The 23,643-nt window shown below is 38.6% G+C and overlaps 1 protein-coding gene across 2 annotated transcripts in view; it reads right to left on the minus strand.

Annotated features, from left to right (window-relative positions):
- Positions 1-10,282, minus strand: part of cnksr1 (connector enhancer of kinase suppressor of Ras 1) — a 56,065-nt gene extending 45,783 nt beyond the window's left edge. The window contains exons 1-2 of one of the 2 annotated variants that reach the window (XM_036592921.1): positions 10,064-10,282; positions 756-913 (exon numbers count right to left, since the gene is read on the minus strand). In XM_036592921.1, the coding sequence (XP_036448814.1) occupies positions 756-913; positions 10,064-10,115 (210 nt within the window). In that variant the 5' untranslated portion in view covers positions 10,116-10,282. The remainder of the gene's footprint in view (positions 1-755; positions 914-10,063) is intronic. The other variant, XM_036592920.1, reaches the window with a different exon arrangement.
- Positions 10,283-23,643: the final 13,361 nt, after the last annotated feature.

A 23,643-nucleotide genomic window follows, 5' to 3' on the forward strand; every position in this document is an offset into this window, starting at 1 on the left:
TCTGCAAACACACACAGACACACACACACAGACATACACATAAACACACACTGTACACCTGCAAACACACACACACACAAACACACACATAAACACACACACTCACACACACTGTACATCTGCAAACACACACACAAACATACACAAACACACACACACACACACACACACACACTGTACACCTGCAAACAGACACTCACACACACACACACACACACACTCACACACACTGTACATCTGCAAACACACACACACAAACATACACATAAACACACACACACACACACACACACACACTGTACACCTGCAAACAGACACTCACACACACACACATAAACACACACTCACACACACTGTACATCTGCAAACACACACACACAAACATACACATAAACACACACTGTACATCTGCAAAACACACACACATAAACATACACATAAACATACACTGTACACACATACAGTACATCTGCAAACACATCACACACACTCATATAAACAACATATACACACACACACACACTTATAAACACATACATACACACACACACACAAACACATAAATATACATAAACACACACACACACAGTGTACATTTGCAAACACATATACACACATAAACACATCCAAAAACACACTCAAATAAACATATACAAAAAACACACACTGTACGTCTACAAAGACACACACAAAACACAGATCTCGACGTCTGATCATTTCATAGAATGATGTGCATTGTCTCCAGCAGGCCGTACCAGACTGCAGAGCTTCTCCACCGCCTCCAGGATCAGCTCCTGATGGCCAATCTTCTGCACTCCAAGCTTGTCCAGCTGCTGAGACGTCAACTGTAGCAGGTCTGTTCCACGCAGCTTCCACTTCTCAAACGTGTACTGATGAAGGGACGAATCCAAACCTAAACGCAAACACTAGTCTGATTTTACACTGTATCAGGACATGGGGTCATACATCTGTCCTATATGAGTTACATGTATGCAAATGTCTATACATAATAATAACCAAACCCCCCAAATCCACTATTTATATGTAAAGTGTTATATAATTATATGATTACAATAATTATTGATAAGATTTGTGATAGTATAAATAAATACTATAGTATAAATAGTATAACATTTGAAGTATGGCTTTAACGTTTCCAGGGCAGACATCATAACCCAATCAGCTGACACCCAAAAAATCCTGATGCAGATGTGTGAGCTGCTGCAAATTCCTGGCAGCACAGCATCATCAAAACAGCAACAGAAAACAACAAGAGGACGATGAGCGCGCCATCACAGCATCAGCGCTAAAGAAGAAACACGCCCCTTTCGGCTTTGCACAGCCCGCCTTCCTTCTTCAGAAAAGCTGTGAAAGAATGAAAGGAAGGCGTTCTTTGTGTTGCACAGCCAGCGGGGCTAAAACGTGACCTACTACCCCACTGCACACACACGGCAATACAGCCGCACAGGAAGCGTGAGTGGTGAGGAACAAATTCCCAGCTGTGTTCAACAGGCTGAGGTATGCAAAACAATGTAAATCACGGTCACTAACAGCACTGAGCTGAGATCATCAGCATTCGCTAATATAGATTAAACAGCCAATATGCAAGACGGTCTATTAAGCAAATTGAATTAATCCCAATTAAACCTAACATCTTGTTGGCAAGGTCCCCTTAAAGTCATTAAAACACGCATCCAGAGTACAGTAACATGCAGGACTGCCATATATATACATATCTCCATTTTTGTCGTTTTTCAGTTTTTGACATAATGTGAAAATGACTGTTGTCCTTTACATTGTGTGCAAATTTCATGATGAATGGACCATAGGAAACAGCCCAAAATGACTTGGAAAAATGTCTGGTTCCATTGACTTACATTAAAAGTGAAGTAGGTTTTTTCCTTCTCCTGCAAAGTTATCATTTTGGAGATATGAAGTTTTTAGCTGACAACAGCGATTATATATATGTGTGTGTGTGTGTGTATATATATATATATATATATATTTACACACACACCCGCACATGTATATACACAGCACTTTCTATACTCGTGGCTGTACAGACAGCTGATAAAGCTTAACAGTCACAGAAGAAACTATGAATATTAATTTAATATCATATAAGACAACAACACAGATCAGACTAAAGAGATAAACACCAAAGAGACGTAGAGATTTAATGAAGCGCTGAGTTAAAGAGCTGTGTTTTCAGATGTTTATTAAAAGTGAGCTCTGAGCTTGACTGTCCAATAAAAGCACAGTGTAGAAGCAGAATAACAGAAAGATTCTCTCCACGTTTTCTGTATTTTACGGAAGGTGTTTGCAGAAGGTCAGTATGTGCAGATCTAAGATCATAAATAGACAGACATTCAGAAGCTTTAAGATCATTTAGAGCTTTAAAAAACAGCAGCAGAGCTTTGAAATCTCTCCTAAAAGATCCAGGCAGTCGGTGCAAAGGGGGGTGATATGATCTCTCTGTGTTGGTGTTGTGAGGATCTGTGCTGCTGCATTCTGTAAGAGTTGTAGAGGATGGATTGTTTTCTCCAGTAAGAAGATCATTACAGTGATCAACTCTGCTGGAACAAACGCATCAACAAGGTTCTCTGCGTCGCTCTGAGATGGAAAAGGCCGAACTTCAGCGACATTTCTCACATGATAAAAGGTACTTTAGTGACTACGGGATAAAACAGAGCTCAGAGTCTAGGATCACACTCCTGTAAATAACTGCAATTAATAAATTAATTGTCTTGTTCATTCTATGTATTTAATAGAACCCGAAGCAAAATACATAGTTGACTTCTAGGCTTCATAACTTCAGAACGGTTACAGACTACAGACATGATCCACATATCAAACCATTCAGCAGACCGAACCCAAACTAGATAGTTTGATGCTACTGAGCTGTAATTCAGCATTAGTGAGTAATTCGGCTCAGAAATTCAACCAAAATCCTAAATTTACTGCTTAGCTTTTAACCTTCATATTCCAATAAAGGGTTAAAACAGCGACATGATTCACACTCATATTCACACTCACATTCAGATCACTCACCAGACTCTGCCCTCACCATCCGGAGTGATTTCATCCACCTGTGACCATCAATTAGCCAGCAATCCAGCTCCAAAATCACCCACAACCCACTCACTACTGTTATATTACATCTCTGCTTTTAGCTTTTATATTATAAACAAAGGGTTAAAGTAGCGACATGATTCACACATCAGAACACTCAGAGGAACCTGCCATCACTAGCCAGAGTGAGAGAAACCAGCTCTAACATCACACAGCCAGAAATACAGCACAAACACAGCCATAACCACTGTAAAACCTGCTATTAGCTCTCTGCTTTAGCCTTCATATAGCAACAAAAGCGTTAAAGCACAAGCCAAAAATGGCCTAACTGGTTATTAGCCATTTTGCACATTAGTTATGTTTACTAGGTAGCTAACACTGCAGTACTGTGGAACCATGCACTACACCATTCAACTAGCATACATGCTAAAAATTATAATTATCTACACAGCTAACAAATAAGCAAGTATACCTTGCGCTGTCACCTAAATGTGTTACAGCACTAACTTTCTCGTTTTTTCTTTCGACTGTTCATAAGTTTCATGACGCATCTCAATGAATGCATTTACTTTTTTTTGTTCACATTTATTTCCTCAGTCCTGCACACTCAATTCATATTTTGCTTGTTGTGACTTAATATTATTGTGAAATCTAATGTGGAAAATGATAATTGCGATCACCTCAAGTAATTGTGATCATTTCAAATAACTGTGATTATGTAAGAATTGTGATAGATCTAGTAGTGTGCATTAGAGTTCCTCCCCCAGGGGAGACGTAAACTGGACTAAAACATGTAATGGGGTGCAAGAGGTAACTGGGAGAAAACAGAGGAAACACCTGAGCACCACAAACAATCTGCTGTTTTGTGGACGTAGATTGTAATATAATAAACTGACCGTCCTGAAGTTTATCTTCGACATGTTTTCATTAGACAGAGAAGTCTGAGAACTTTCAGTGAGGCAGCCATCTAAACGTTCACCTCAACATCAGGAGATGTGACTCTGAACCCCAGTGGGAGTTCAATAGGAGGAAATACATGGTGGGATGAGGTGAGTCCCAGTTCCATGGGGAAACTGAGTGAAATCACATTCAAGATTGTTGACCTAAGTGAGACCTAAAACTAGGATATCTAAAGCTACGTTCACATTGCAAGCCTCACTGCTCAAGACCAATTTTTTGCTCAGGTCCAATCTTTCTGGTATGATGGTTCACATTTGTTCAGGTAAGTGACTCAAAATGTCATGAAGGTGAAGGAACCGGTGTCCTGAAATGACCCGCATGCACACATCATAATCAGTTAACTTCACGTAAATGAACTACGTGCATCATTTTCCACAGCTTTTCCACAGGATTTAACTTCTGTTCGGCGCTGCTGCCAGAGTAACACTGAATGATGGCGCACATGCAGTGGAAAAAAAACCTCATAAATTCTGATCTGAGGTTCTCATTAAAGTCGCACGGCCACGAATCGGATACGTGTCCGATCTAGGACCACATATGAAAGAGGCTCAGGTCAGATTTGAAAAGATCAGATTTGTGTGTCTACATAGCTCTAAAAACATCAGACCTAAGTCACATTAGGGCAAAGAATCCAATTTGTGCCACTTTAACATGGTAATATGAATGTAGCCTCAGAGGTTTGAGTCAAGGACAGAATGAAACTCATGAAAAGCTGCGTAATATGTTACATATTACATATAGAATACATAGAATTCAAACATGATGGATGAGCCAAAATGACCTAAAACCGACACAAACAGTGGAACTCGTTTCATTTGGGCCACATTTGCAACGCTGCAATACTGTTGCCATCAAATTACCTGACCATTATATGTCACCTGTTATGGCACCTGTTAAATCAGGCATGTCAAACTGGGCACCTTACAGGCCAAAGTGCTGTGGAGATCAGCGTTTACTCTCATCTAACGCTCTGAATTCAGTTCATGAAGGTCTTGGTAATTAGCTGATGAACTGAATCAAGTGTGCTACCCATCGAGGACTGAAGCCTGACACGTGTTAATCCTATACTGAAGGTTATTATGAAGCACCAAATCATTTGGGTAATTACACATGTATCGTATGGCTATAGTCAATATCAGGGGTGCCCAAACTTTTCGGGGCCGCAAAGACAAAAATGTCATACAAATGAAGAAGACAGGTCAGTTTCAAACCAAGTTAAACATGTATTTTATAACATTACACAACATTTTGTGTTCGTAAATGTTTTAAAAGGAAAATAAGAATTTAATATGTTATAATTTGAACATAAATATGCTTGTTTTCCCATTGAGTGCAGTGGTGGGGTTAGGGTGAGCCAAACTGCAGAGCCAAAATAACATTCTCATGGGCCAAATTTGGCCCACATTCCACATAGTGGGCAGCTTTGGTCCATATAGACTGTGAAAATGTTTATTTAAAGCACGATCCACTTCTACACAGTATAGACCTGTTATATAACGGAGATGATTTTTTTGCACTACAGCATATTTTGTTAACTCACCAAGCTAAACACCACTCACACATCACTAAGCTTCAGACATCACTAACTTGTAGCCATTATAGAAATCCTAAGTGCAAAACAATATATGATGTGTAAAACGCTGTCACAATGTTTGTCCTTTGCAGTACTGACATCATAGAAGGCCTATAAGCCTTTAACCAATCACTTTTTTGTGTGTGCTGATCAATCACAGATTGACCACTTACATGTTTCTGTGGGTCTATATGAATCAAAACATCCAAATGCCTCCCACAAAAAATATAATTTTAGTCAAAAACTATTTTCCCTTACAAAATAAAGGCTAGTCATTAAAGGTGTCATATCAAGGGTTCACCAATTGTCTTTAATGCATATTTTGGGCCTGTAATAGACAGCCTAGATAAAATTTTACTACACACTTTTATAACCTAAGAATAACTCAGACAGTTTGCACTGAAGTCCCTTTAGTTACTGAATAACAAGCCTTAGTATGTAATAAGCCTGAGATATAAAGGGGATAAGTCTACATGAAGATATAGGCCTCTTAAAAGTGGCCAATATGATAAAAATGTAATATCACGATACTTCAAGAGGCTTTCATGATACACAATATGTACAACACAATGTCACAATATATATTTGGACATATATACTGACATAGGACAAATTGGAAAAGACAATGTAGTGCTACATTTAAAAATTACTATCAAAAACACACACACACACATCTTCTAAGCCGCTTATCTTTCTGGGTTGTGGGGAGAGCTGGAGCCTCTCCCAGCAGTCATTGAGTGGAAGGCAGGATACACCCTGGACAGGTACTGTTAAAAACTATGTACTAAATACAATGATTCATATTCAGCCATGTTAATAAGCAGCTTCATAATCCATTAGTAATCCGTCTAATAGCAGAACCAGAATAGAATACGTCCATGTACACACGTCAATCAAAATAGACTAGTCTGATTGAGGCCAATCGGAAAACACAGTTTCTATCTGATTAAAGGTGGGTAATCCTTTATATACTCCGTTAAATAGAAGAATAATATCCGTGTAAACGCCTGTATCTGGTTACATTCCTTGTCGGAAAGTTTAAGTATGTTCTGCATGTGCGTCGCATCTTACCAAAAGTTTATGACGTTCAACATGGCAGGAGCAGAAGGGTCTAGAGAGGAAACTAAGTTTCTGCTCTGAGCTTTAAAAGACGGAGGTGGGACAGGCATTCAGCTTATATGTCTTGGAACACGACATCTTCCTCTCGCCCTTCTATAATAAGTACATGTGAAGTACACTTTCCTGAGTCTGACATCATTTTAAAGTAATTAAAAACACAAGCACTGCTCACTGCTGCTCATCTCACTCTGACTGGACGTGATGCTGGTTGTCATGGTAACGTCTACACTAAGTGGTTCTCTACATATGCGCGCATTTTTTATCGGATTATTTGTAGTGAGCATGTAAACAGAGATTTTTCATCAGATTGTTGAGCAAAGTGAGATATAAACACCTCAGTCTTAATCTATGATTGCATTCAATCCAATTGGCAAAAGTCTTTGCCTGTAAACACAGACACTGTGCTGCACTGAATCCAATAAAACAGGATTAATGATGCAGTCTTTGCAATCAAACATGGAGTTGGGAAGTTTTTTAAGTACCAATGACTTCCACAATATGCTCAGAAAAGCACATTGTGGTATAATTTATTATGACTACAGTTAATATTGTCATATTGCCCAGGCCTAAGGCCACCTGATGTTAGGATGTGTGTACTTAAACACAAGCCAATTTACCATAAATAAAACACCATCTGCTCATAGAATTTCATGTTAAGAACATTATTTGCAATTATAACTGGAGCAGAAAGCACATTTTATCATTTGTTAATCATTATTGTGATATTTGGCCTATGCAATGCTGAAATGCTGAGACCACAATATGCAAATATCCCCTCTAACCATTCGCTCAATGATTTTACTGTGTGCCAATTATGGTGTAGGTGTCTATAAATCAAGACATTCAAATAATCCAACAAATAATTTTGGAAAAAAATAAGGTCAGTCATCAAGGGTTCACCAATGTGGTCTGAAATCAAGGCTTTACAATCAAAGTATTGCAAAAAGATACTTCGACCACCTTATGCAATCCTAAGACTATACGGTTCTGTAAATTCCAAGATTCCCATGAAGACTAAGGGTTTTTTCCAATATCCTGTAATGAAACACAGTGATTTAGTGTTACGCAAGGCGTGCCTGTGTTACTAAAGGCCTTTATGTGCTGCAGTTTAGTGGAACAGGACTGTAAGGTGAAAGAGATTTCTGTAAATCTCTGAATATTTCAGGTTCCCACCACTGCAAAGACGTGGGCTGCGCTTATCCAACAGCCTATTTATAAGCTCAGAGCATTTTCCCATGCCATTAAAATATGCTCAGAATTCATAAACACCACACCATCTCCGGGGTACGATAAAAAAGCATGATCCTCCAATGTGATATGAACATGAATGCCTGATAAATCACAGGAAAGTGCCAGAAGAGCAGAAAGTAGGTCAGAATTATAGTGTATATATTGGGTCAGGCCACATCTGGTCACTTATCTATCAAATTTCAGTTGGATTTCCCTTTAATAATTTGGACCAAGTCTTGTGGACTGAGCCAAAAGCTAATGGAGACTTTCAGAAGCTAGTTTTAAAGGTTAAATCACAGGTTAGCACCAGATGTGAGCAATATCCAGCTTGATTTACTCAGTCCAGTGTACTAAATTGTTTTGATGGATAAAGACCTTTTTTCCATCTACGTTCTTCAGATTTAGTTCCTAGGTTAATTTTTGGGAGGTTTAAATTACTTCTATTGTGTTAGTTTAGCTCCTAGGCTGCTAAAAGGGGAACTCCTTCAACTTTTTCAAATTTCTACATAATTATGTGGTTAAGATGGAAACAGAGCGATTCAGAGTGGTTTGGTGTGAAACGCTTCATTCTAGAGAAACTTACTGAGTCAGAATTGTTCACAGTGGTGGTGATAGGAACCAGACGTCCACCTCTAAAAGCTCCCTCACAGAAAGTTATTACATAAAATGGTTATGAATTCATTGCCTGATGTCTGAGACATTGTTTTGCAATAGTCTTAATATAAAGTTTTGGCTAAAATGTATTTTAATCCATTTATTTTTATCCACTCATCGCGAAGGGGTACATGAAAGGTGTTGAAAGACAAAATAGTGCCCAAAGAAACTTTTTTTTAGATTTATGACTATTTTACCATCACCAACATTCCATATAAAACTCAGAAGACGTGTAGATTCACTGGTGGTTTTAGATAGTAAATAAAATGTCTATATTTGTGTTGTAAACCTGGTGACCCCTGGTTCCTATCACCATCACTGAAAAGTCATCTAAGTCTGTACATTTCTCTGCAGCGGACCATTTCACACCAACCTACTCTGAATGAATCTGTTTACATCTCAAGGACTGAATTATTCAGAAATCTTGAAAAGCTGGTGGAATTCCCCTTTAACTAGAGCTTTAGCGTTTAGAACAAAAGGATGCAGACAGAGAAGAATAACGTTAGGCCTAGCAAACTTGTTAGATATACAAAGATGTTTTTTCAGTTTTGTAAAGATCTCAGCATTTAAGGATTTTTTACTTCAGATTTTTTACTGTAAGTTGGTTTTTGGCATTCAGTCTTTCACTGACGTAACATTTCAGTCAAGGATGGTTTAACTCTTCACTCAAACCATCAAGCTAACAACATAGCTAACAGCAGCACCCACTACCAACAACGTTTTCAAAATGTTCAGTTAAACGCTGTTTAGCCCTTTTTAATCTAAATATAGGTTTTGATGCCACAATTAAACTTCTATTTTGGCGTCTTCCTGAGGAGTCTGTGCTAAGCGAACTGTAAATATCAGTGCTGAACACAGAAAGTGAGAAATGAGCTAACTACAGTACATTAGCCACAAAGCTAACCCAACATTAACACGTAATTTATAAAGAAATGACACACAATAACACATATTACACTGTAAAACTTAAAAAGTCGCCAAAAAGCTTCTAAAAGGTTCGCCAGCTTCTTGTTCGAATTTCCCGTTCCACCTTAAATGGTGCAGCAGTCATATTTGTGCCTGAGGCGCAAGTGTAACTGCTGCACCATTTAAGGTGGAACGGGAAAATTCGCGCAACGAACTGGCGAATCAAAGCTGAGGGAATCTAAACTGTCATGACGAAGATATTAAACGTTATTACAACACAAAAATGCTTTTATTTTTCACTGTAAACTCTTGTCTAACAGTTATAAGTTTCGTCTTCTTCTCCTTTCCAGCTCCAACTTGTAAACACAGCAGCAAACTCCCACTTCCTCATTCCTCCTTTTTTTCCATCCCTCAGGATTCTCTCCCTCGCTTCGCGCTTAGTCTCTCCGTTTGTTTACTTCCTTTTTAACGGCTCTAAAACAGTCCCCGCTTCACCTTATGAGCCCGAACACGCAGCTCATCTGGCGGGGCTCACCTGACCGCTCTTACCTCTGAGCCAGGTGCTCACTCGCGCGCAGCTCCAGCTCGAGACGGAATCCATGGCTGGACACGCGGGGCTCCCACCCCGCCGGACTCACCCTTCACGCGCGAGGAGGGAGGGAGGAAAAGGTGCGCTTAAGGAAAGGAAAGGTGCGCTGGAAAGATGCCACGCCCACACAGACAGGTAACAGAGAAAGCCGAGAGAGCCAATCAGAAGTGGCGAGAAGCGCGAGCAGCACAGGGACGTGTGATTTGCAGTAGTGTTTCGTAACATTCAAAAATCTGCCCTTTAAATGCACCAAACTGAGAAATACCCAGTCAATTAACTCTTACAGTGCCAGATTAGAATTCATTCTCACTGCGCTGTATTAAACTTACAGTGAGGAATTAACACAGTTACAAGAATAGCTTGATCAAAAATGCTGATGTTAATAGTATGATGTCATTTTTATTGTGCTAATTGGTGGCTATTCACTTTCATTCTTTATTAGAATTATTGACTAAGCGATTCTGTCGAGTTAAAGCTACAGTGTTGGATTAACACTTATAGTGCTAGATTACTACTGTGTTGGATTAATTTATAGTGTTAGAAAAACTCTAACAGTGCCGGATTAACTTTTACCGGTGTTTGGATTATCTCTTAAGGTGTTTAAATCAACTCTAACTGTGATAAATTAACTCTAGCAGCGTTGGATTAAATCTGACAGTGTTGGATTAAATCTGACAGTGTTGGATTAACTCTTACAGTGTTTGGATTACTTCTTATCGTGTATAAATCAACTGTAACTGTGATAGATTAACTCAGATTAAATCAGCGTTGGATTAACTCTGACAGTGTTGGAATAACTCTTATCAGTAACAGTGTTGGATTAACTCTTACAGTGTTGGAATAACTCTTATCAGTAACAGTGTTGGATTAACTCTTACAGTGTTGGATTAACTCTAACAGTGCTGAATTAATTTTTACTCTGCTGAATTAGTGCAGTGACACAGTGTTGAATTAACAACATAAACACAGTGTTGGATTAATACTTTCGAGTTTAATTAACTGTTACAGTGCTGAATTCAATTTTGCATTGTTAAATTCAGTCTTACACAATCAAATTAACTTCTACAACTACAGGATTACCTCTTACGTTACTTGTTAACTGCAGTTTTACAATGTTGAATTAACTCGAGCAGTGTTGCATTTACTCTTACAGTGTCAGATTAACTCTTATTGTGTTGCATTGACTCCTACAGTGCTGCCTTTACACTCTTACACTGCTCTTAAACTGTCAGGTTGTCTCTTAAAATGTTGAATTAAGTCTTACAGTGTTGGATTAACTCTTATAGCATTGCACTACACTTACAGTGTTGGATTAACTCATACAGTGATACATTAACTCTTACAATATTGAGTTACCCCTTGGATTACCTCTTACAGTAATGCTTTGACTCTCACAGGGTTGGATTAACTCATATATTGCTGCATTGACTTTTACAGTGTTGGATTAACTCTCAAAGTGTTATATTAATTCTAACAGTGTTGCATTCACTCTCATAGTGTTACTTTACCATGTACAGGGAAGCAAATGCACACTGAAAGAGTTAATTCAACACTGCAACAGTTAATTCAACACTGTAAGAGTTCATTCAACACTGTAAGAGTTAATTTAGCACCATTGATTGTGCTGTGGCCGCGCCCTCTGTTTCAATAGAAAACTGTTACATAGAAACAGGAATGACTCAGCTGAGTGGTGTGATTCCATTCAGAGCAGACTCAGTGTGAGATTCAGCTTGGACTGGAGAGAATAATATAATGTTATTATCACTCTTAGGACACGGCAACTGGATGAGAAACAGATGATTCAGATTCAGAGACTGAGACCTAATCTTTAATGTAGGCATGCATTACATGATTAACACAGCAGGGTGATATTGATTGTTGAACAATCTGTCTCAAACAATAAAATACATCAATGTTTATCAAATGTCTTAAACCAGCAGAAAATGCATTCCAGTCCTCCGATGCACTGATTTAAATGTGTTGAATAGTTGCACACAATTAAAATGTGTTACAGCAACTCAAGTTCTCTTTAAAAACTAAGTAACCTGGAACAGAGCAGCTGTGTTGATGTAACACTTTTTTACATCATGCAAAATATAGCACCATGTTTTTCAGCATAGTGTAGGTCAGTCGTAGTTACTGAATAATTCATTTAGACATTGAATATTTCATACTGGATACTGAATAATTTATAGTAGTTTCTGAAAATTTCAAACTGGATACTAAACCATTTTTAGTAGTTTCTGAATAGTTCATACTGGATACTGAATAATTTATAGTAGTTACTGAATATTTCATACTGGATACTGAATAATATATAGCAGTTACTGAATATTTCATACTGAATACTGAATAATTTGTAGTAGTTACTGAATATTTGATACTGGATACTGACTAATTTATAGTAGTTACTGAACGTTTGATACTGGATACTGAATAATTCATAGTAGTTATTGAATAATTCATACTGAACACTGAATAATTCACAGTAGTTACTGAATAATTCATACTGGATACTGAATAATTCATAGTTGTTACTAAATATTTCACATTGGATACTGAATAATTTATAGTAGTTACTGAATATTTCATACTAGATTCTGAATAATTCAAAGTTGTTACTTAATAATTCATAGTAGATTCTGAATAATTCAAAGTTGTTACTTAATAATTCATACTGGACAATAAATAATTTATGGTACCTACTAAATATTCCATACTCGATACTGAATGATTTATAGTAGTTACTGAATATTTCATACAGAATACTGAATAATTTATTGTAGTTAATGAGTAATTCATTATAGACATTGAATATTTCATTCTGGGGCTGAATAATTTTTGGTACTTACTGATAATTTTATACTGGATACTGAATAATTTATAGCAGTTAATAAGAATAAATCTAACAATATATAAAGAAACCATAAATAAATGTTTTTATCCCTCTTCAAAACCCTAAACTGATGTTTCAGAACAACTTAAGAGAGATGAAAAGTCAGGTCAAGTCTTTGCAGTACAGGCCAAAGCACTGAAATGCAGCTCCTCCTACTGGCTGGTGTACGTTACTATCAGATCTGTTGAACCAAGTTCACAGCCTTTTTTATAGATAATGCAAAGGCCAGTATTGCAATAAGAATAAACAGACTATATCACTGTGCAGCTCCAGGCCAGATCCTGTAGGTCATGACCCTTTCCTTTATACATTTTCATTTGGCTGTCCCTGCGCTGTTCTTGTGTAATGATCCATGCAGAAGTGCCAGTGAGAGTCTGTATATCTAGAACGCTGCTGCTGATAATAAAACTGAAGGAGTGAAGTGTACAGCCTGATTTGCATTTCAGCACAGCTTTAGCTGAAGAGTGTGCTTGTCTCGCACGTCCTTGAACTTTCCAGAAGAGCTGCATGTAGCATAAAACAGCATAAGTGTGTGTTCACTCAGCTGAGCCTGATAACGCTGCTGATAGAGCAGAGCTGGACGACTTGTGAGTGAATGTTTTACTCTTTTTCATATGGTCACTGGTCAACTGTTCACTTGGGCCTTTTCTAACAAAATATATTATATAAGTGGTACCTGGAACCCCACGTTAGCTAGGTCTTTTTTATTCAGAACTTTTAGTGTCATATGATGCCTTCATTGCACCTCACTGGTGAAAGGGACCACTATCTTTCTAATCAAACTACAGATCCACTGGGTTTTATTTTGATGGCTTTAAAGGGCCCATATCATGGAAAATGCTTCTTTTTTAAATATAGAGTTTGATATATCGCTGCTGTCATCTCGACAGTGATAACTTTACAGGAGAAGGAAAAAACATACTTTACTTTTATTGTAAGTCACTTTTTTGGGTCTTTTGCTTCATTCATCATGAACTTTACATGCAATGTTATGTTAACAAAATTATGTTAAAAACTGAAAAAACGCCAAAAATGGAGATACGAGGATTTGTTCTGACAGCAGTGACATGTATGTAAACACTACAAGTTTCACTACTCAGCTCATATATGGAAACTGCACTGTAAAAACAGCCCATTTTAAATTCACTGTTTCTGTGATGTCACAAAAACAACCTATTTACATCTATCCACCTATTCAGCCTACAGAATCTTAGCTCCATCCACTCACACTGAAGTTATAAGGCTAGTTTCAGGGGTCTCCTTTGTCATATTTTTCATTTCATAATACACCAAATGTTATCAGTGGTGACAGGTCTGGACTGCGGGCAGGCTAGTTTAGCACCCGGCCACTTTTACAGGGCAATGCTGTTGTACTACATGCAGGATATGGTTTGACATTGTCTTGCTGAAATAATCAGGTCCTTCCCTGAAAAAGACGTCATCTGGATGGCAGCAAATGTGGCCAAAACATGCATATATCATTCAGCATTAATGGCGCCTTCACAGATGTGCACATCACCCATACCATGTGCATTAATGCACCCCTATACCATCATGGATACTGGCTTTTGAACTGTGCACTGATAACAAGCTGAGTGGTCACAGTTTCCATGATTTCCAAAAAGAATTTCAAATTTTGATTTGTCAGACCACAGGACACTTCTCCACTTCTCCACCCTCAGTCCATTTTAAATGAGCTCAGGCCCAGAGAAGGTGGCAGCATTTCTGGATCCTGTTTATGTACAGTTTCTTCTTTATTTTTTAGAGTTTATGGATGCAGCGACAAACTGTGTTCAAAGACAGTGGTTTTCAGAAGAGTTTCTGAGCCCATGCAGTGATTTCCTCTACAGAATCATGTCTGTTTTTAGTGCCGCCTGAGGGCCCAAAGATCACAGCTAGCAAATACTGTTTTTTGGTCTTGTCCCTTGCATACAGAGATTTCTCCAGATTCTCTGAATCTTTTAATGATATTATGTGCCATAGATGATGAAAAGCAAAAGTTCTTTGCTATTTTATGTTGAGAAACGTTATTCTTGAATTGTAGCACTATTTGCTCGTGCAATCTTTTACAGAGTGTTGAACCCCTCCTCATCTTTACCTCTGTAAGCTTTTTAATACCCAGTCATGTTACTGACCTTTTGTCAATCAACTACCAGGTGTTTTTTTTTTCGCATTACACAACTTTGCCACCCTTTTGTTGCCCCCGTCCTAACACTTTTGGAACGTGTCATTGGCATCAAATTCAAAATGGGCATTTTTTTTCAAAAAACAATAAAATTTCTCAGTTTCAACATTTGATATGTTGCCTTTGTACTATTTTCAATGGAATATAGGGTTTGAATCATTTTGTTTTTATTTACATTTTGCAAGGCATCCCAACTTTTTTGGAAGTGGAATTGTATATCAGTTTTAAAGGGATAACAAGAGGTTGGAAAATGGTCATGTAAAAAATGAATTATGGCTGTTTTGGTGCATAAACAGACATAATCACGAGTGAACCTCAGGGAGAAACATGAAATGGAGGAAAAAACGTAGGATGTGGGCCCTTTAAATTCTGGAGCTGTGATACTAAAACCACTAGTGACCAATTCGCCTCCATGAAATAGTGCTGGCAGTTATTCTGTGTCTGACAGCTTTATGATTGTTCCTCTTAGCTTTTTCAAACAGACTGTTTCCCCAGAGACCAGCCTGCTTCAGTTGTTCCCTTTCTCCTCACTTGCATACAATTCATTCTCGCCATCACCTCCATTTAGAAAAATAAAAGACATTTTAAAATAGATCTCACATCAAGACAATAGGCACAATCAGCCTCAAAGGCCTTAAAGACTAATGCAGATTTGTGTTATTATGATGAACGCTGATTGAGGCTCATTGTTGGCCGGCTGCAGGGATATAATTCTGTAATGATTAAAGCAATAGTTCTGTGAAAGATCTAACCTACACTCTTAAAAAAAAGAAGGTTCTTCAAGGGTTCTTTAGTAATGAGAAGAAACACTAGATCTGTATAGAACCATTTGCATGCTTAAATGGTTCTTTGCATGGTGAAATGATTCTTTAGATTGATGAAGGGTGTGTTGTATATGGTTTTCCATAGAACCTTATAAAAACGGCTCTATATAGCACCGTAAAGGATTCTGCTGTTGTTACGATGTCATACTTATAACAATAGAAGAACGCTTTGTGGTGCTATATAGAACCATATACAACATATAAAACAATATCACCATGCAAAGAACCATTTAAGCATGCAAATGGCTCTTTGAGTCTTCATGGTTCTATATGAAGAACCATCTGTTTTAAGAGTGGTAGTACCAAAGAGGTGCTAAGTAGAACTGCATACATATTCTTCATCAATCTGAAGAATAATTTCACCCTGCAAAGAACCATTTAAGCATGAAATGGTTGTATATATAGCTCATAATTCTAAATAGAACAAATCTTTTAACTTAAGAACCCTTAAAAAAACATCTTTTTTGTAGTTGTAGTGATATGCTATTTAAATAAAAAAAATGCGTGGCTATGCCGTATTTACACATGAGAATGAGATCCTAATGCATGGCCACGACTTAGTAAGGTGTGGGAACGAGATAATTAAGTTGTGGCCAAGACTTAGTAAGGGGTGGGAAAGAGATCATGCCTTGTTAAGCTGTGGTCAAGGCTTAAGTATCTCATTTCCACACCTTACGAATTCATGGCCACGCATTAGGATTTCGTTCCCACACAGGTGACGCAACGCAGCCGCCAACTGTTTTAGGCAGAATCTCAAACGTCTCCCTTCTCTCTACAAAGAACAGCACACAGGTCTGAAAATAACAGCTACTGCATCTAAACAGAGCACAGTAATTCTAACAGAGAACCACTTTGGATCCAGCTATGTGAGCACAACTCATACTGGACATAAAGACCAATATTTGGGTGCACTATATACGGAGCAGTGAGCCGTTTGAGATTCAGCCTTAGGATTTTTCAAGCTCTGAACTTATAGATGTTTAATACTGACCATTAATGGCAGTTTGTGTTGTAGTTTTCAGCTCTTTACCTGCTTGTTTTATGTTAAAGATGCAGTTTGACTGATATTACCTGGAATGTACAAAATAAAAAAAAAACATGATTTATGAAAATACAGTAAAATGGAGATGTCTGTTTTTGCAAATGAGCTCTTTCATTTGAAGTGCAGAAGTGCTCTAGCCTGTGTGTGTGTATGTGTGTGTGGGAGTAAGTGACGGAGGGCAGGGCTGAATACCGTGCACTCCTCTGCATGTCTAAGCACGTTCCAGCCTACAGAAATACATGAGAACAGACCTGAAAACCTGCTGCTTTTTCTGGAAACTCTCAAATCAGCTTCATCCCCTTTTATATATTCCTTTTTTGTTATTTCTAAATGCTGCTCAGTACTTAAGTAGTTTTTGAGCAGTATTTTTTGGATACTTTTACTTTTACTGCACTTGTTATTAGACGGTAGTAACCAAGGCCTCAGAAAGGGGGTGTGCAGCATATGCAGCACATGAGTTGCAAACAAATGCGGAAAACCCAAAACCAAATTTTACTAGCTGTCTTGAAATAAAAGATGCATTATGGAAACATTGTTAAAGTTCCAAAACAGATTGTTTCCTCCCCAGTCCATATAGTTCAAAGCTGTGTCCCAATTCAAGGGCTGCATCCTTCGGAGGCTGCATTTCAAGGCTCCTTCATATGCAGCTAAGAAATGTGTCCTTCTTTTCCATGGTAACGGAGGATCCAACAGGTAGATCCTTCACCAGCCAATATATCCCAAGGTTCATCGCACGCCGGTGAGTATTTGAGAACATGAGGAGTGAAGTAGACTGTCTCATTTCAGTTTAGCCTTCACAGGTCGACACGCCTTCATAGACAACGTCCTTCGAAGGATGCGACCCCTGAATTGGGACATTTTTGTGATGTCACAACAGGTGTATAAAATCAAGCACATAGCCGTGCAACCTCCATAGACAAACACTGGTAGTAGAATGGGTCATACTGAAGAGCTCAGTGACTTTATACATGGCACTGTCATAGAATGTCACCTTTGTCACAAGTAAAGGTTCTACCCTGCGAGATCTCCTCTAGACAATTGTAAGTGCTATTATTGTGAATAGGAAGCAACAGCAGCTCAGCCACAAAGAAGTAGACCATGCAAACTCACAGAGTGGACACATAAAAACACCTGTCTTCTGCTGCGTCACTCACTACTGAGTTCCAAACTGCCTCTGGAAGCAACATCAGCACAAGATTTGGAAACCCATTTCATGACATTCATGAAATGGGTTTCCATGGCCGATCAGCTGCACACAAGCCTCAGATCACTATGCGCAATGCCAAGCGTCGGCTGGATTGGTGTAAACCACGCTGCCATTGGACTCTGCCTCTGAACGCTGCCTACTAGAATGCATAGTGCCAGCTGTAAAGTTTGGTGGAGGAGGGATAATGGGCGGGAGCTGTTTTTCAGGGTTTGGGCCCCTTAGTTCCAGTGAAGGATGATGTTAATGTTACAGCACACAAAGACATTTTACGCAGTGATATGCTTCCAGCTTTGTGTCAGCAGTTTGGGGAAGAGCCTTTCCTGTTCCAGCATGACTGAGTCCCTGTGCACAAAGCAGCTCCATAAAGACATGGTTTGACCAGTCTCTTGTGGATTAACTCCAGTGGCCTGCACGGAGCCCTGACCTCAACCCCACTGAACACCTTTGGGATAAACTGGAATGTTGATTGCGAGCCAGAACATCAGTGTCTGACCTCACAAATGCTTTTTAGAATGAACAAGCACAAATTCCCACAGAAACACTACAAAATCTGCCCAGAAGAGTGGATGCTGTTATAGCTGCAACGGGGGACCAACTCCATATTAATGCCCATAGTTTTGGAATGGGAAAGGTCATATAGGTCTGATGGTCAGGTGTCCACATACTTTTTATATAACATAGTGTACCTGCTTTGTATTGTTAATTAAAAGCATTTGCATTAGAAGAAGCCACTCTATCAATCTCTGGCTCTGTAACTCCTCGGTAAACAGCCGTTAGCTTTATTGATGTTTTCCTTCATTTAAGCATTCATTCTGAACTCCAGCTCTCGGCTCAGACGTGTTTCTCATAATTAAACACTCTCGTGTGTTTTTTTCCTCCCCTCGGCTGCCTGTAGGAGTCGGCTAATTACACTCTCTCCAATTCAGCAGCTAATGAACCACCCCCCCCCCTCGCCGCACCGCCACCAGAGAGCCATTAAAGACCCTCATTCAGTCGAAAAATCTATCTTTGTTAGTGTGTGTTGCGCTGGTGCGAGTGCATCAGACACGCAGTGCTGCTGGAGTTTTTAAACACCGTGTCCACTCACTGTCCACTCTATTAGACACTCCTACCTTGTTGGCCCACCTTGTAGACAGTTCGAACCAACGGGCACATGCTGATCACTCCTTACTAGTACTCAGGGGTCGCAACCGAATGTTGCAGATTAAACGTATCAGGAAACCAGCTGAGTGATTATAAATGCAAATAAGTCCATTCATCTCCAAATTATCGATGCTCATCTTAAATCTCTCTCTTTGCCATTTCGTTATCTGTGTTGCTGTGTGTCCAGCAGTCAGCGCATCAGTCTTCAGCGTTAAAGGGTGAATTAGCAGTTATGCGTTAACTCCAGCGTTTAAGACCATTTATTGTGAAAACTGTGTTAGAACTGTGTGTTATAATGATTGTACAGTAAAGGAGGATTATGTTATGTTATTTTACCTAAAAATCTAGTTCTGCTGTGGAGCCGCAGCAGCTCTGCAGCAGTAGAGAGATTATTAAGGCCTGATTCTCAGCCCAAACAGAGCCAGAGTCACTGATGAGGATTTTGGGGCTAAAGTGTTGCTGAAGTTTAAAGGACTCTGAATGTCATGTCTGTAAATATCATACTGAAATTTTTAAATTGGACTTTATTTCAACAGTTGACAGTGCTTTGCACAAAGTTGTTTGGTTTGTATTCATTTATTTTTGTTGATTTTTGTTAGGAAAACCTGAATGATTGACTTTGCCTTTAGTTGTTTGTTGGATATCACGCCTTTGGTTGTATAAGTTTGATTGTTGGTTACACTTAAACTCAAAGTAGCTAACTACTAATTTTTCAGTAGCTATCCCAATCCTGGTTACAAGATACTAATAACTTCTCTCAAACTGTAATTATAGCACATTTCTTAAAACAAGCACAATTATCTGCCAGTATAGTGAGATGATTTCACTTAAATTGCTCAAAAGAAGTAAAACAACGCCTAGAAGTAGTTAAATAATCTTCTCACCACCATCCAAATTAAGAAATATTAGATATATTGACTAGATCAAAGATTATTTAATTATTTCAAGATTTTTTTTTTTGTAGCATAGACAGCTGTGCCCCTTGAGAGCCCAGAGTCTCAACTAATTCATAAATGTGCTTCCAGGGGGCGCCAGAATCACTAAATCCAGTCATGACGGCTAAATAAAGTACAGCACAAAATTTTGCATGTGACATAAGCTGTCAGGACCGATACCATTAATAGTAACATGCAATAAGCGTTGGCCTCATGGGGAGATCCTGAGTTTGATGCCAGATGATGCCACAGCCATCACACTGAATGTCCAAGAGTTTATAATTGGCCAACGCTGGCGTTTGTTGACATCACAGCTGCCTCGTAATGTTTCCAAGGAAGCCTGTGTTCAGCTTTCACCTTCTTGGCTTGTTAGTGTAATGTGATGGAGAGACCTAGCTAGAGGATGGGAACTGAACTTGACCAAATTGTGAGCAAAAAATGGGGTAAATGAAGCTTCCTAAATGTCTTTTGGCTTGGATGTGTTAACTCATCTTCATTGAGAAAATGAACAAAATCAAAAACATTTTACCAGGGGTGTTCAAACTTTTGCATACGAGTGTATATATGTAAGGTTATCTACAACCTATAAATAATGTTTGTGCACCCTTGGCTAAAGTTTTTGAAGTGTAAAGAGAGAAACACAACCTTAAAAAAAGCTTTTCTGCAAATGTTATTGCACAGGTATTGCGTTGTATTTGCACACAACTGTATATACATAAAAAAAATGATCAGCTTAATGCAGTTTAGCTCCACCCATTAACACTGAAGTTATAAGGAGTATTTCAGCCTGGATTAATATTTGAACAAAATGCAATACAGGACAGCCAATCCCAAGAGAGCTCATTTACATATATCAGTGTTAAAGGTGCAATAACAAAATCAGCCTGTTTAATTCTAAGCGATAAAGAGAAATTGGAAAAATGAATTATGACTGTTTTGTTATGACTGTTTTTCGGTACAGCACTACACGACTACCAGGTGTTCCTGGTGGTTGATAGGACTTTAATATCTAATCTCTTTACAAATTTCTTCTACAAAATGAAGAACTTGCACTTGTACTTAAATGAATGAATAGGGGTGTATTTTGCACGGTACTGTAGATTTTCAAAAAGTTCCAAATTTTCAGATTTGATGTTTATTGATTGTCAGAGACACATTTTATTTGCAATAAAGTGAACATTGTAACACTTTCATTTGTAGAACACAATATATTTCAGTGTTCCTATATCTCACTATAAATCATGCTTTTGTACTGTATAAAAACTTGTACTTAATGGGTGTTTTGACTGGAAATGAAATAAATGAAGGCGTCTCTCTGACTTGTGTTCAACAAAATGCCACATATGGGCCCTTTAATGCAAGGCATTAAAGTTGTTTCTGTCATAGCATGAAATGCAGTCCATATTTGACCCTACAAGGCTGTACTGACCGACTCGTGCCCCTGACCGCTGAGCTGTCGTTCACGGTCAGAGTGGTTCATCATGCTCTGAAATGATCACGACAGTCGGTCATGCACTTTATGTGCGTCCATGCTGAACACAGAGTGTGTATGTGTGTAAATCCTGAGGATGTGATAATGTAGAGATGTTTCCATCTGCAGGATCAGCACGATAATCTCTCCACCAACATGCACTGCAGATACAGAGCTCATTTACTGTTAGCTCTGCAGAGAGCTCGGAGGGAAAGAGGGTGGATGTGCTGTGACATGCGTGTCTTTACATGCTGCCTGAATGTTTTTGACCAAAATTACTTCCAGCAGCTGACAGTGTTTATGTACAAGATGATTTAAAGGGCCCATGCGCTATAATTTATATAAATGACATTTATGTACTCCACAAAAAATCATGTTAAAATGGCAGTTTTCCTCCTTTTATCTCTTAGATTTAATCACAAAATCTTTTTTTCCCCTAACATCATTAATATTAACATTAATAATAATCGAATTATCTTCAACACTGTGAACAGGTTTACAAATCCACCCACAGAATTTGGATTTTGACATTCATGGGGTCCAAGGGGGTCCCCGTATTTCGCACCTTGCCATGATGGACGTCACAATATGAGTATCATTAGTTTTTATACCATGACATATCATTTAAAGGGCACCACTCCTGATGATGACGACATTTACTCGTTTAGTGGTTTTTATGACATCACAAAAATAGTGAATACAAAACGGGCTGTTTTCACAGCATTGCTTCCACATATGGACTGTATCTCAGACATCATACAGAACTAAAGGTGCACTAAAAAAAGCTAGTACCCTACAGAGGTGCTCGATTTGAGACGCAGCTCAGGACGCCGATTGAAACTGTGCAAGATGCTTGTGGAGGAAATTAGAAGAAGAGATTTGAGATCAGCTCATATAAATCCATTATCATTTAATGCTCTCTCTCTCTCTCTATCCTCTAAAGGGGTTTATATGAATGGCTCAGATTGCCTAATGATGCATGTGGACTGAAATGTATCTGTAAGATATCTCTAATCATCTGTGATCACTGAGCTTGCATTAGTGCAGAGCGCTTTGGGCAGGAATTCAACTCCAGTCGCTCTGAGCAGCGCCAGGTACTGTCCATGAGGATCTACGGCAGTGTTTTATTTAAAGAGACGCTCTGGCCAAACTTAAAAATGTAAACACTTCTTCATCTGTTATAAACATGCCTGCTCTCCTCCTCCTACACTGGTCCAGCAGTCGAGTCTGGAGTCAGATTTTCCGGTTAAAACAGTAAGAACCCCCACCCGCCTTCTGATGATGTATCTTGAAAGAGGGAAGAATTTTTGGGGCTGTGTGAAACATTTTTTTCTGCTGGTTGGTAAATGCAGAAAGGAAGGCAAGGAGGTAATGTTACTGTTAGGAAGCTAAAAATCAACAGAATACTCCATAACACAAGAAATAACCCTACACTGGAATTCCCATTTAAGGGGAAATGTAGACATTTTAGGGGTCCAAGCACTTCTGTTTTTGTTTGGATTTTTAGATGTTTCTTATAAATGATTATAGATATTTTTTTCTTTGTAATAAAAGCCACAGAGACATGTAACTTCGTGGATAGCTAGTACTCACTACTGCTACTCAGAGAAGGGAGATGAGCCCAATTAGCTTGAAGGAGGAGCTACAGTGTAGCATTATACATTTTGGCCTCTATACGCTGTGATGTGTAGAGACTGCTGCTAATTTGCATGATATGTGAAACCTACTTTTCTACTTTTCTGCTTCTTGATTGGGCTTCAAAGCTGAAATATTGATGATTTAGCACGGATACAGTGGTAAAACAATTGAGTTTGTAGTTAAATTACACTATGCACAT

The sequence above is a fragment of the Colossoma macropomum genome, unplaced genomic scaffold (assembly GCF_904425465.1).
Source record: "Colossoma macropomum unplaced genomic scaffold, Colossoma_macropomum, whole genome shotgun sequence".
NCBI lineage: Eukaryota > Metazoa > Chordata > Actinopteri > Characiformes > Serrasalmidae > Colossoma > Colossoma macropomum.